We start from the raw sequence: 14,860 nt of genomic DNA on the forward strand, positions 1-14,860 counted from the left end.
GAGAACTTCAGATATTTTTTCCCACTCAAGACCATATATTTCCTCTCTTTTTAACAGAATTCCTAGTCAGAGATGTCACAGAACATCCCTTAAATGTGAGGATTCAGACAATACATGTATGTATGTATATATATTATATTCAATACATGTACTTACTTTATACATTGTAGCATTTCAAATGAATAATACCCATCTGTGCAAATTCATATATGTGTTTGTTTTTTTTTTCTAGTCATCAACACCAGCACATGGTGCCAGGAAATGATACACAAAATTCAGGATTTCTTCTTCAGGGTTTATCAGTGGAACCAGAACTGCAACCATTCATATTTGGAATGTTCCTCTCCATGTATCTAATCACTTTGTTTGGAAATCTGCTCATCATCCTGGCTGTCAGTTTAGACTCCGATCTTCACACTCCCATGTACTTCTTCATCTCCAACTTGTCCTTTGTTGACATCTGTTTCACTACCACAACCATCCTAAAGATGTTAATAAATATACAGATCCAGAGCAGAGTTATATCCTATGGAGGGTGCATCACCCAGATGTATTTTTACATACTGTTTGCAGCACTGGATGATTTTCTTTTGACTGTGATGGCCTATGACCGCTTCTTGGCCATCTGCCGCCCCCTGCACTACACCGTCATCATGAACCCCTGGCTCTGTGGACTGCTGGTGCTGGTGTGCTGGATCACTAGTGCCCTGCTCTCCTTGTTAGAAAGCTTACTGGTCTTACAGCTGTCCTTCTGTACAGATTTGGAAATCCCCCACTTTTTCTGTGAAATCAAACAGGTTGTACTACTTGCCTGTTGTGACACTCTCCTTAATGACATGATTATGTATTTTACAGCAGTGCTGTTGGGTGGTGGCCCCCTGGCTGGTATTCTTTACTCTTACTCTAAGATAGTGTTCTCCGTACGTGGAATCTCATCACCTCAGGGGAAATATAAAGCATTCTCCACCTGTGTGTCTCACCTGTTAGTTGTCTTCCTATATTATTGTTCAAGCCTAGGAGTGTACCTTAGCTCTGCTGCTACCCACAGCTCACACTCAAGTGCAACAGCCTCGGTGATGTACACTGTGGTCACACCCATGCTGAACCCCTTCATCTACAGTCTGAGAAATAAGGACATAAAGAGGGCTCTGAAACGATTCATTCAGATGGTAGTTGAGAAAAGGAAAATCGTTCTGAGTCTGAAGACATGTCCTTGAAGAAGGACTCAAAACCTTAAAATAAGAAATTCCTATTCTTTGATCAGATTCTGAATGTTGAATTTGCTCCTTCTGTTAATTTCTTAAAATTTCCATTTCTTTGACTTCAACACTTTACATGATTTGTATATTCACCTGTTGAAGTTTTCCTCTCTAATGAATTTTTTTCTGGTTCATTTTCTTTTGTCCATTTCCCTACTTTTCCATTTTCATTTGTGTATTTTCCTGCTTTCACAAAGTTGTTCCCAGCCTTAGAGAAGAAAGACTTGGAAATTTTGATCAATTGGTGCAACATGGATTACTTAAAAATAATTTTTCTCAAATGACATATATTATCCAAAAAACTGGAAAATGAGTAATAAAAATTTTTTAAATTACATATATATATATATATATATATCAATACTTTCTCTACGTGCCAATGGAGTAAATGATTCAGTAAAGAGACATAGGGTGGCTGACAGGATAAGACAACAAAACCCATATAAATGCTGGGGCTTCTCAAGTGGTGCAGTGGTAAAGAATCCACCTGCCAATGCAGGAAATGTAAGAGATGTGGCTTAAATCCCTGGGTTGGGAAAATCAACTGGAAAAGGAAATGGCAACCCACTCCAGTATTCTTGTCAGAAAAATTCCATGGACAAAAAAGCCTGGAGGGCTAAAAGGTCCATAGGGTTGCAAAGAGTTAGACGTGAGTGAGTGACTGAGCACACACATATATGCTTCATGTAAGAGACTAACTTCAGAGCTAAATTTTTCACAAAGGATAAATGTAAGGGACTGCATGAAGATATTTTATGCATATGAACATTATAAGAAAGAGGGGTTGCAGTATCCATATCAGACAAAATAGACTTTAAAACAAATTTATCTTTATTACATGAGACAAAGAAGGGTATTATATAATGTGAAAGGAATCATCACAAGAAGAGTATATACTAATATATATATATATATATTTGCTAGTATATATGTGCCTAAGATAAAAGAAACTAAAGGATAAAGTAAATATTGACATATAAAGGGAGATATTGACAATAATATAAGAACAACAGGAAATGTTAACATCCCATTTGTATCAATGGACTGATTATCTAGACAGAAAATCAACAGTGGTCTTGAATAACATGTTAGAATAGTTGTACTTAATAAATACAGGACTTCCCTGGGTGGCTCAGATGGTAAAGCATCTGCCTACAATGCGGGAGACCCAGGTTCAGTCCCTGGGTTGGGAAGATCTTTTGGAGAAGGAAATGACAACCCACTCCAGCATTCTTCCCTGGAGAATCCCAAGGACGGAGAAGCCTGGTAGGATACAGTCCATGGGGTCGCAAAGAGTCAGACATGACTGAGCTACTTCACTTTCACTTAATAAATACATGCAGGAGATTCAATTCAGAAAAACAACACGACACACATTTTTATAGTGCACATGGAGTATATACTCCAGGGTAGATCACATGATAGCCCAACAAACAAGCCTTAAATGTAAAAGTATGAAAATTGCTTTTGCATTTTTGGAGCACAAAGGTATGAAGCCAGAAATCAATTATAGGAAATAAAATGAGAAAAACACATATACCGAAAAAAAAACATATTACTAAGTAACACCATAAAAACCCAAACTAATGGGTAAATGAAGAAATCAAAGAGGAAATCAGGAAATAGTTAAAAGAATAAAAATGAGAGCACAACTTTCCAAAATCCATAGGATGCAACAAAACTGTCATGAGTGATCTTAATACCAACACAGGTCTCAGTCAGTTCAGTTCAGTTGCTCAGCTGTGTCCGCCTCTGCCGCCCCTTGGACTGCAGCACGCCAGGCCTCCCTGTCTATCACCAATTCCCAGACTTTACTCAAACTCATGTCCATTGAATCAGTGTTGCCATCCAACCATCTCATCTTCTGTCATCCCCTTCTTCTCCCGCCTTCAGTATTTCCCAGCATCAGGGTCTTTTCAAATGAGTCGTTTTTTTGCATCAGTTGGCCAAAGTATTGGAGTTTCAGCTTCAACATCAGTCCTTTCAACAAATATTCAGGACTGATTTCCTTTAGAATGGACTGGTTGGATCTCCTTGCAGTCCAAGGGACTCTCAAGAGTCTTCTCCAGCACTGCATTTCAAAAGCATCAATTCTTCAGCATTCAGCTTTCTTGATAGTCCAACTCCCACTTCCATACATGACTACTGTAAAAACCATAGCCTTTACTAGACAGACCTGTGTTGGCAAAGTAATGTCTCTGCTTTTGAATATGCTGTCTAGGTTGGTCATAACTTCCAAGGAGCAAGTGTCTTTTAATTTCATGGCTGAAGTCACCATCTGCAGTGATTTTTGGAGCCCCCAAAAATAAAGTCTGTCACTGTTTCCCCAGTTATTTGGCATGAAGTGATGGGACCAGATGCCTTGATCTTAGTTTTCTGAATGTTGAGCTTTAAGCCAACTTTTTCACTCTCCTCTTTTACTTTCATCAAGAGGCTCTTTAGTTCTTCTTTGCTTTCTGCCATAAAGGTGGTGTTATCTGCATATCTGAGGTTATTGATATTCCTCCTGGCAATCTTGATTCCAGCTTGTGCTTCATCCAGTCCAGCGTTTCTCATGATGTACTCTGCATATAAGTTAAATAAGTCAGAATGGCCATCATCAAAAAGTCTACAAACAATAAATGCTGAAGAGGGTGTGGAGGAAAGGGAATAGTCTTGTACTATTGGTGGGAATGTAAATTTATACAGCCACTGTGGAAAATGGTATAGAGATTCCTTAAAAAGCTAGAAATAAGACCACCATATGATCCAGCAACCCCACTCCTCAGGCATATACCCTGAGGAAACCAAAATTGAAAAAGACACATGTACCCTAATGTTCATTGCAGCACTATTTACAATAGCTAGAACATGGAAGCAACCTAGATGTCCATTGACAGATGAATGGATAAATAAGTTGTGGTACATATATGCAAAGGAATATTACTCAGCCATACAAAGGAACACATTTGAATCAATTCTGATGTGGTGGATGAACCTAAAACCTATTATACAGAGTGAAATGTGTCAGAAAGAAAAGGATAAATATTGTGTTCTAACACACATATATGGAATCTAGAAGAATGGTATTGAAGAACTAATTTACAGAGCAGCAGTAGAGAAACAAGCATAGAGAATAGATTTATGGACATGGGGAGAGGGGAGGAGAGGGTGAGATGTATGGAAAGAGTAACATGGAAACTTACATTACAATATGTAAAATAGATAGCCAATGGGAATTTGCTGTATGGCTCAGTAAACTCCAACAGGGGCTCTGTATCAATCTAGAGGGGTGGGAGGGGGAGGGAGATGGAAGGGAGGTTCAAAAGGGAGGGGATATATATATACCTGTGGCTGATTCATGTTGAGGTTTGACAGAAAACAAAAATTCTGTAAAGCAATTATCCTTCAATAAAAAAATAAATTAAAAAGAAAAAAAAAGAGTGAAAAAGTCAGCTTAAAGATCAATATTAAAAAAATTAAAATCATGGCATCTGGCTCCTCTGCCCATGGGATTCTCCAGGCAAGAGTACTGAAGTGGATTGTCAAGCTCTCCTCCAGGGGATCTTCCCGACTCAGAGATTGAACCTGGTCTCTTATATCTCCTGCACTGGCAGGTGGGTTCTTTACCGCTATAGCCACCTGGGAAGCCCCCTCATCACCGGTTCCAAAGCTTTTCATCACCCTGAGCAGAAAGTCTGTACCCACTGAGGTTCATTTCTCCCAGTCAGTTTGTGAACTGTTTTTATTTGTGAAGCACTTTTCCATTTACATTTTCATTCAGTTGACACAGAGGCTGGTAGCAGGAATCACAGCGACAAGACAGGCAGTGCCGCCACCCTCATCTAGCATTGACAAGAGACACCTTACAGGAGAATAAATGTTTAAATAAAGTGATTTCAGAAGCAGTAAGAACGTCAATAAAGAGAGATGGGAAAAGCAGCTTTACCCAGAGGTCTGGGGTACCCCTCTGTGCAGGTGACATCTGCGTTGTGCTCCAGTTTGGCAAGACAGATTTGGGCATGAAAATTATTCTAGACAGAGTGAACAGCATGGGCAAAGCTCATGGGAATGAGCTTGATATGTTCAATTAGCAGTGAAAAAGCTAGTGTGGCTGAGCCAAGAGAGGGCAAGAGAGAGAGGAGATGAGATTCCAGACAATCAGCAGGTCTACATTAGTGAGAGTCTTGGGGGAAGCTGAGTTTTTAATTATGGTAAAATAATTACCATAAATATTTTGGTAATATATAAATGGAAATATTTTTTTTTATTTATTTTTTGGAGGCTAATTATTTTTAAGTGTACAGTTCAGTAGTGTTAAATATATTTACATTGTTGTGTAACAAATCTTGAGAATGTGCAAAACTGAAATTCTATGTCCATTAAACAGCAGCTCTCTATTTCCATAAAATTCCCCAAATGCTGGAAGCCTCCATTCTGCTTTCTGTCTCTAAATACTTGACTGTTCTGGGTAGGCCATATAAATGAAGTTATCTGTATTTGTTATTTTGTGACTAGCCTATTTCATTTAGTGTAATATCCTTAAGGTTCATCTTTATTGTGGCATGTATCTGAATTTCCTTCTTTGAAAGCCTGGAAACATTCCACCGTGTGGATGTACCCCATTTGGTTTACGCATTCATTAGAACTTTGATTTTTACACAGAGCAGGCAATATGCTAGCTGCTGGGGTACAACAGGACAAAAGTGAACTAGATTTCCTGACTTTATGGAGGTCAGTATGTGGAGAGAACAGGGACAAATAATATATGGTCACAAAGAAGGTAACCAAGTCTGCAATGGGACAAACTTGTTTGTGTCCTGGACCCTTGAGTCCTGGTTTTGGGAGAAATCCTTATAAAGGATGATGATTTAGAAATTTTGCACCTCCCCAAAGAACAGTGCACCATTCCTACAAGGAATCTCCACGTAGGGGACACAGATTCTCTGTCCTCAAAACCCCATTCCACTGTTGTGTTGGGCCACCTGCTTCAGGATGGTTGGAAAAGGGAAGGACCAGTGAATTTCATGAGCAGTTGCTCATTGTCACACTTCATTTCCGGTGCAGTGTGTGTGGGACACCGTGACGATTGGTAATACACCTAGAAGCATAGCATGCAGGAAACGGAAATCTGTATCCAGGATGAATGTCTATCCCAGAGAAAACAAAACACTGCCCTTTCATTGGAAAAACTGAAAGGATTGATCATCCCAGGGATTGTTCTCATCCCAAGGAAAGGACTCTGTTTTGGATCTCATTATGAATTTAAAAAATACCTATCTTACCTTCATTTTTCACTTTACTCAATGTAATTTGTTGAAAAAAAAATCTATCCCTTCCACATTGAATGATAGTACAGTTTTGCCTCACTACTTGAGTTTATTGCTAAGAATATTTATTCTTTTTTGAACTGTTCTTCATGAGCATGTAGAAGGACAATAACTTAGGTGTGTTGATTTTTTATTGTGCAGCTTTGCTGAATTTCCCTAGTGAGTCCAAATGTGTGCATTGGTTCTGTGTCTGTGTCTGTGTCTGTGTGTAATCTGAGGGTTTCTACACATTACACCATTTCATTTGTGAGGAAGGATGATTTTTACTTCTTTTTTAATATAGATTTTTTTTCATATCTTTTTTCTTGCATATTTTCTCTAGCAGAGTCCTCCTGTACTATGTTGAGTAGAAATGGCAAAAGCAGGCATCATTCTCTGAAAAAGCATCAGTGTTTTACTCTTAGCTATTACATTTATTTCTTTCCTTACATTGGACCATCTTTCAGTTCAGTTCAGTCTCTCAGTCGTGTCGGACTCTTTGTGACCCCATGGACTGCAGCATGCCAGGCTTCCCTGTTCATCACCAACTCCCGGAGTTTACTCAAACTCATGTCCATTGAGTCGGTGATGCCATCCAACCATCTCACGCTCTGTTGTCTCCTCTCCTCCAGCCTTCAATCTATCCCAGCATTAGGATCTTTTCCAATGAGTCAGCTCTTCGTATCAGGTGGCCAAAGTATTGGAGTTTCAGCTTCAACATCAGTCCTTCCAATGAATAGTCAGGACTGATCTCCTTTAGGATGGACTGTTTGGATCTCCTTGCAGTCCAAGGGGCTCTCAAGAGTCTTCTCTAATGCTACAGTTCAAAAGCATTGATTCTTCAATGCTCAGCTTTCTTTATAGTCCAACTCTCACTTCCATACATGACTACTGGAAAGAACATAGCCTTGACTAGATTGACCTTTGTTGACAAAGTGATGTCTCTGCTTTTTAATATGCTGTCTAGGTTGGTCATAACTTTTCTTCCAAGGAGTAAGTGTCTTTTTATTTCATGGCTGCAGTCACCATCTGAAGTGATTTTGGAGTCCCCCAAAATAAAGTTTGACATTGTTTCCAGTTTCCCATCTATTTGTCATGAAGTGATGGTACCGGATGCCATTATCTTTGTTTTCTGAATGTTGAGCTTTAAGCCAACTTATTCACTCTCCTCTTTTACTTTCATCAAGAGGCTTTTGAGTTCCTCTTCACTTTCTGCCATAAGGGTGGTGTCATCTGCATATCTGAGGTTATTGATATTTCTCCCAGCAATCTTGATTCCAGCTTGTGCTTCCTCTAGCCCAGTGTATCTCATATTGTACTCTGAGTATAAGTTAAATAAGCACGGTGACAATATACAGTCACGATGTAATCCTTTTCTGATTTGGAACCAGTCTGTTGTCCCATGTCCAGTTCTAACTGTTGCTTCTTGACTTGCATTTAGATTTCTCAAGAGGCAGGTCAGGTGGTCTGGTATTCCCATCTCTTTCAGAATTTTCCACTGTTTACTGTGATCCACACAGTCAAAGGCTTTGGCATAAACAATAAAGCAGAAATAGATGTTTTTTTTCCCCTGGAGCTCTCTTGCTTTTTCGATGATCCAGTGGATGTTGGCAGTTGATCTGGTTCCTCTGCCTTTTCTAAAACCAGCTTGAACATCAGGAAGTTCATGGTTCACATATTGTTGAAGCCTGGCTTGGAGAATTTTGAGCATTACTTTACTAGCGTGTGAGATGAGTGCAATTGTGCAGTAGCTTGAGCATTCTTTGGCATTACCTTTCTTAGGAATCAGAATGAAAACTGACCTTTTCCAGTCCTGTGGCCACTGCTGAGTTTTCCATATTTGCTGGCATATTGAGTGGAGCACTTTCATAGTGTCATCTTTTAGGATTTGAAATATCTCAACTGGAATTCCATCACCTCCACTGGCTTTGTTCGTAGTGATGCTTCCTAATGCCCATTTGACTTCACATTCTAGGATGTCTGGCTCTAGGTGAGTGATCACAGCATCACGATTATCTTGGTCATGAAGATCGTTTTTGTACAGTTCTTCTGTGTATTCTTGCCACCTCTTCTTAATATCTTCTGCTTCTCTTAGGTCCCTACCATTTCTCTCCTTTATTTAGCCCATCTTTGCATGAAATGTTCCCTTGGTATCTCTAATTTTCTTGACGAGATCTCTAGTCTTTCTCATTCTATTGTTTTCCTCTATTTCTTTGCATTGATCTGTGTGGAAGGCTTTCTTATTTTTCCTTGGTATTCTTTGGAACTCTGCATTCAAATGGGTATATCTTTCCTTTTCTCCTTTGCTTTTTTGGTTCCCATCTTTTCACAGCTATTTGTAAGACCTCCTCAGACAGCCATTTTGCTTTGTCGCATTTCTAATTCTTGGGGATGGTCTTGATCCCTGTCTCCTGTACAATGTCACGAACCTACATCCAGAGTTCATCAGGTACTCTGTCTATCAGATCTAGGCCCTTAAATCTATTTCTCACTTCCACTGTATAATCATAAGGGATTTGATTTAGGTCATACCTGAATGGTCTAGTGGTTTTCTCCACTTTCTTCAATTTCAGTCTGAATTTGGCAATAAGGAGTTCATGATCTGAGCCACAGTCAGCTCCCGGTCTTGTTTTTGCTGACTGCATAGAGCTTCTCCACCTTTGGCTGCAAAGAATATAATCAATCTGATTTCAGTGTCGACCATCTGGTGATGTCCATGTGTAGAGAATGTAATCTTTCTGACCATCTTTAGATTCCAAGAATAAATCTCATTTGGTTATTTTTCACAATCCATTTAATGTGCTGCTGCATTCAGCTAGCTAGTATGTGCTGAAGATATTTCTATTATTATTCACGAGTATATCCATCTATTGTTTCATTTTTTCGTATTGTTTTCTTTTGGCTTTGGTAGAAGATTAATCCTGGCCTCATGGAATGAGTTAGAGAGAGTTTCTTCTCTTCAATTTTTGAGAAGCATTTGAGAATGATGATTATTAACTAATTATATTTAGTAGAATGCAACAGTGAAACTACGTGGCACAAGGCTGTTCTTTATTGGAATTTTTGGATTACTGATTCAATCATCTTACTAATTATAGGTCTATTCAGATTTTCTATTTCTTCTTGATTCAGTCTTGGATGGAACACTTTAGGAATTTGTCCCTTTGTCTGGATTATCTAATCTGCTGATGTGCAATTGTATATAGTGTTCTCTTTGAAGTCTTTGTTTCTATTATTTTAGCAGTAATGCTCACAGCATTCATTTCTTATTTTGAGTAGTTGAATCTTCTGCCTTTTTTTTTTAGCAATGTATTTAAAGTTTTGTCATTCTTGTGGATCTTTGCAAAGAACCATTTGTTGATTTTTTATATTGTTTTGCTCTCCTCTATTTTATTTCTCTCCTAGTCAAGGCTATGGTTTTTCCAGTGGTCATGTATGGATATGAGAGTTGGACTGTGAAGAAAGCTGAGCACCGAAGAATTGATGCTTTTGAACTGTGGTGTTGGAGAAGACTCTTGAAGTCCCTTGGACTGCAAGGAGATCCAACCAGTCCAATCTGAAGGAGATCAGTCCTGGGATTTCTTTGGAAGGAATGATGCTAAAGCTGAAACTCCGATACTTTGGCCACCTCATGCAAAGAGTTGACTCACTGGAAAAGACCCTGATGCTGGGAGGGATTGAGGGCAGGAGGAGAAGGGGATGACAGAGAATGAGATGGCTGGATGGCATACAGACTCAATGGACATAAGTTGTGTAAACTCCAGGAGTTGGTGATGGACAGGGAGGCCTGGCGTGCTGCGATTCATGGGGTTGCAAAGAGTTGGACACGACTGAGCGACTGAACTGAACTGAATTGAATCACTACAATAAATCAAGTTAGCAGTCATTACCATACATGGTTACATTTTTTTTCACATGATGAGAATTTGCAAGATTCCCTCTCCTGGCTACATTAAAGTATAAGGTACAATTATATTAATTATAGTCCCATGTTGTACATTATATCCCCATGACTTATTCATTTTATAACTGAAATTTGTACTTTTTTGACAATATTCATCGATGTTTGCTCAATTTCTACATCCCGGCTCAGGCAACAATCTGTTCTGTAACTCCATATGCTTGGGCTTTTTTTTTTTTTAATTTGACCAAATAGTGAAAACAGATAGTATTTATCTTTTTCTCTCTGACATATTTTACTTAGCTTAATGCCCTAAAATTCACCCATTTTGTTGTAAGTGGTAAGATGTTCATTCTTTCTCATGGCTGAATGATATTCAGCTTCTTTATCTTTTTACTTCCACATAAATTTTAGAATTATTTGTTCTAGTTCTGTGAATGTCACGAGCATTTTGATAAGGATTGAAAGAATTTATATTATTAAAGTGTCAAAAACCTAAAGAATATCCAGATATAATGCAATCCCTATCAAAGTATCCAGTATGTTTTTCACAGAACTGGGGAAAATAATCTTAAAATTCATATGGAATCACAAAAGAATGAATTGATGAAGCAATCCTGAGAAAAAAGAATAAAGCTGGGGTTATCACCCTTCCTGACTAGACTACAACGAAGCTATAGAAATCTGATACATATCAGTGGAAAAGAATAAAGAGTCCAGAAATGAACCAACACATCTATACTCAGTTAAAGACAAAGGAGATAATAAAATACAATTTTTTCAACAAACGGTGCTGGGAAAATTGGACAGTGACATGTAAAAATATAAGATTAAAATATTCCCTCAAACCATACACAAAAACAAACTCATAATAGCTTAAAATTCTAAAGGTAAGACCACACACACACACACACACATACACACAATCCTAGAAAAGAACATAAGCATAATATTCTTTGACATCAGTTCAGCTCAGTTCAGTTGCTCAGTCATATCTGACTCTTTGCAACCCCATGGACTGTAGCACACAGGCCTCCCTGTCCACCACCAACTCCAAGAGTTTACCCAGACTTATGTCCATTGAGTCGGTGATGCCATCCAACCATCTCATCCTAGGTTGTTCCCTTCTCCTCCCGCCTTCAATCTTTCCCATCATCAGAGTCTTTTCAAATGAGTCAGTTCTTTGCATCAGGTGGCCAAAGTATTGGAGCTTCAACTTCAACATCAGTCCTCTCAGTGAACACTCAGGACTGATCTCCTTTAGGATGGACTGGTAGGATCTCCTTGCAGTCCAAGGGACTCTCAAGAGTCTTCTCCAGCACTACAGTTCAAAATCATAAGTTCTTTGGTGCTCAGCTTTCTTTATAGTCCAACTCTCATATCCACACATGATTATTGGAAAAACTGTAGCCTTGACTAGACGGACCTTTGTTGGCAAAGTAATGTCTCTATTTTCATTTGGGGATCTGCCTTCTAATGCTTAAAAAATGAAAAAACAAAAATTAACAACTAGGCCTAAATAAACTTAAAAGAACTTTTATAAAAAAGTAACCATTGACAAACTGAAAAGATAATCAAGTGAATGGGTGAAAATCTTTGCAAGTACTGTGACCAATAAGGAGTTAATATTCAAAATATAGAAACAGCCCATAGATCTTAATATTAGAAAAAACCTGATTGAAAAATGGGCAGAACACCTGAGTATTTTCCCAGAGAAGAGATACAGATGACTGTCAGGCACATGAAGAAATGCACAACATCACTAATTATTAGAGAAATGCAAATTAAAGCAATAGCAAGTCAATCAAAATTTCTGAAAAAATAAAAATAAAGATTATTTCAAAGAGTACTATAAAATGGAAAATTTCCTAGAGCTGAATAAATACACATGTTTGCAAAAATCAGATCCTCAGTGAGACTTGCAATTCTTCAGTCCTACTGTGGAAGTTGAAATATCTATGTCTTGAATTCTTTATTTCAAATTATCTATTTAAATCAAATATTTAACTTTATTAAGATATCTAGTTTCATTAACATTTATTGATTTCTCTGTGTAGATTTTCTACTTTCAGAAATTAATTCACATCCACAGATGAAAAATAGCTGTATATTGCTAATTACATAAGGGAGATAAGAATAGATTTTAAAGAATAATTTATCTTTAAATAGCATTCAGTTTAGTTCAGTTCAGTCACTCAGTCATGTCCAACTCTTTGTGACCCCATGAACTGCAGAACACCAGGCCTCCCTGTCCATCACCAACTCCTGGAGTCCACCCAAACCCATGTCCATTGAGTCGGTGATGCCATCTAACCCTTTCAGCCTCTGTCGTCCTGTTCTCATCCTGCCCCCAATCCCTCCCAGCATCAGGGTTTTTTCTAATGAATCAGCATTTTGCATCAGGTGGCTAAAGTATTGGAGTTTCAGCTTCAACATCAGTCCTTCCAATGAACACCCAGGACTGATCTCCTTTAGGATGGAATGGTTGTATCTCCTTGCAGTCCAAGGGAGTCTCAAGAGTCTTCTCCAATACCACAGTTCAAAAGCATCAATTCTTCAGCGCTCAGCTTTCCTTATGGTCCAACTCCCACATCCATACATGACCACTGGAAAAACCATAGCCTTGACTAGATGGACATTTGTTGACAAAGTAATGTCTCTGCTTTTTAATATGCTGTCTAGGTTGGACATAACTTTCCTTCCAAGGAGTAAGAGTCTTTTAATTTCATGGCTGCAATCACCATCTGCAGTGATTTTGGAGCCCAGGAAAATAAAGTCAGCCCCTGTTGCCACTGTTTCCCCATATATTTGCCATGATGTGATGGGACTGGATGCCATGATCTTTGGTTTCTGAATGTTGAGCTTTAAGCCAACTTTTTCACTCTCTTCTTTCACTTTCATCAAGAGGCCCTTCAGTTCTTCTTCACTTTCTGCCATAAGGGTGGTATCATCTGCATATCTGATGTTATGGATATTTCTCCTGGCAATCTTGATTCCAGCTTGTACTTCCTCCAGCCCAGCGTTTCTCATGATGTACTCTGCATAGAAGTTAAATAAGCAGGGTGACAATATACAGCCTTGTTGTACTCCTTTTCCTATATGGAACCAGTCTGTTGTTCCATGTCCAGTTCTAACTGTTGCTTCCTGACCTGCACAGAGGTTTCTCAAGAGGCAGGTCAGGTGGTCTGGTATTCCCATCTCTTTCAGAGTTTTCCATAGTTCAGTGTGATCCACACAGTCAAAGGCTTTGGCATAGTCCATAAAGCAGAAATAGATATTCTTCTGGAACTCTCTTGCTTTTTTGATGATCCAGCAATGTGAGGGGTCAAATGTATGCCCCTGAGTACAACACAGACTAGATCAGTGGATTCTCAAATATCCTGTTCCATGTGTGATTCCTGGGAGGAGATGTCCCTGAAAGATCACAGCTCCATGTTCTGGTGGCAGGGCAATGCTGGACTTTCTGTCCCTATGGTCCTCTGATGTCACTTTGAGCTAAGTAAATGCATACCTGGGACTTAGTCACAGCTGCTCTTAATTAATACACAATTCTATTACATCAGTGGAATTTCCCTATTTATAGATAAGAAACAAGAGGCCTAAAAGAGTCATTTCCTGTCTGGAAGGAAATTTTCAAAAAATATGTGTAGCATCTTCCCACTATCTATCTATTTTACACATGGTAGTGTATACATGTCAGTGCTACATTCACAATTTGCCCCACCGTCTCCTACCCCCACTGTGTCCACAAGTCCATTCCCTATATCTGCATCTTCATTCCTTCCCTGCAGATAGGTTCATCAATATCATTTCTTAAGATCCATGTATATGTGTTAATATACAATATTTGCTTTTGTCTTTGCAAGTTACTTAATTTTATATAACAAGATGTAAGCTAATCCACCTCACTACAATTGACTCAAATTTGTTCTTTTTTTGGCTGAGTAGTATTCCATTGTATACATGTACCAATTTTGTTATCCATTCCTCTTATCTTGAGCCAGACATCCTGGAATGTGAAGTCAAGTGGGCCTTAGAAAGTATCACTACAAACAAAGCGAGTGGAGGTGATGGAATTCCAGTTGAGTTATTTCAAATTCTGAAAGATAATGCTGTGAAAGTTCTTCACTCAATATGCCAACAAATTTGGAAAACTCAGCAGTGGCCACAGGACTGGAAAAGGTCAGTTTTCATTCCAATCCCAAAGAAAGGCAATGCCAAAGAATGCTCAAACTACTGCACAATTACACTCATCTCACATGCTAGTAAAGTAATGCTCAAAATTCTCCAAGCCAGGCTTCAGCAATACATGAACTGTGAAATTCCTGATGTTCAAGCTCGTTTTAGAAAAGGCAGAGGAACCAGAGATCAAATTGCCAACATCCGCTGGATCATGGAAAAAGCAAGAGAGT

The 14,860-nt window shown here is 38.7% G+C and overlaps 1 protein-coding gene across 1 annotated transcript; it reads left to right on the forward strand.

Annotated features, from left to right (window-relative positions):
- The first annotated feature begins 236 nt into the window (after positions 1-236).
- On the forward strand, positions 237-1,217 carry LOC138085128 (olfactory receptor 7A17-like). The gene has a single exon (XM_068979271.1). The coding sequence runs from the start codon at positions 249-251 to the stop codon at positions 1,215-1,217; it is 969 nt and encodes a 322-aa protein (XP_068835372.1). The 5' UTR covers positions 237-248.
- Positions 1,218-14,860: the final 13,643 nt, after the last annotated feature.

This window comes from Capricornis sumatraensis, chromosome 9 (assembly GCF_032405125.1).
Source record: "Capricornis sumatraensis isolate serow.1 chromosome 9, serow.2, whole genome shotgun sequence".
In the NCBI taxonomy this organism is placed as follows: domain Eukaryota; kingdom Metazoa; phylum Chordata; class Mammalia; order Artiodactyla; family Bovidae; genus Capricornis; species Capricornis sumatraensis.

Bases quoted from the DNA above. Each gene is read 5' to 3' on its own strand.
- LOC138085128 (XM_068979271.1), top strand. From the start codon at position 249: ATGGTGCCAGGAAATGATACACAAAATTCAGGATTTCTTCTTCAGGGT.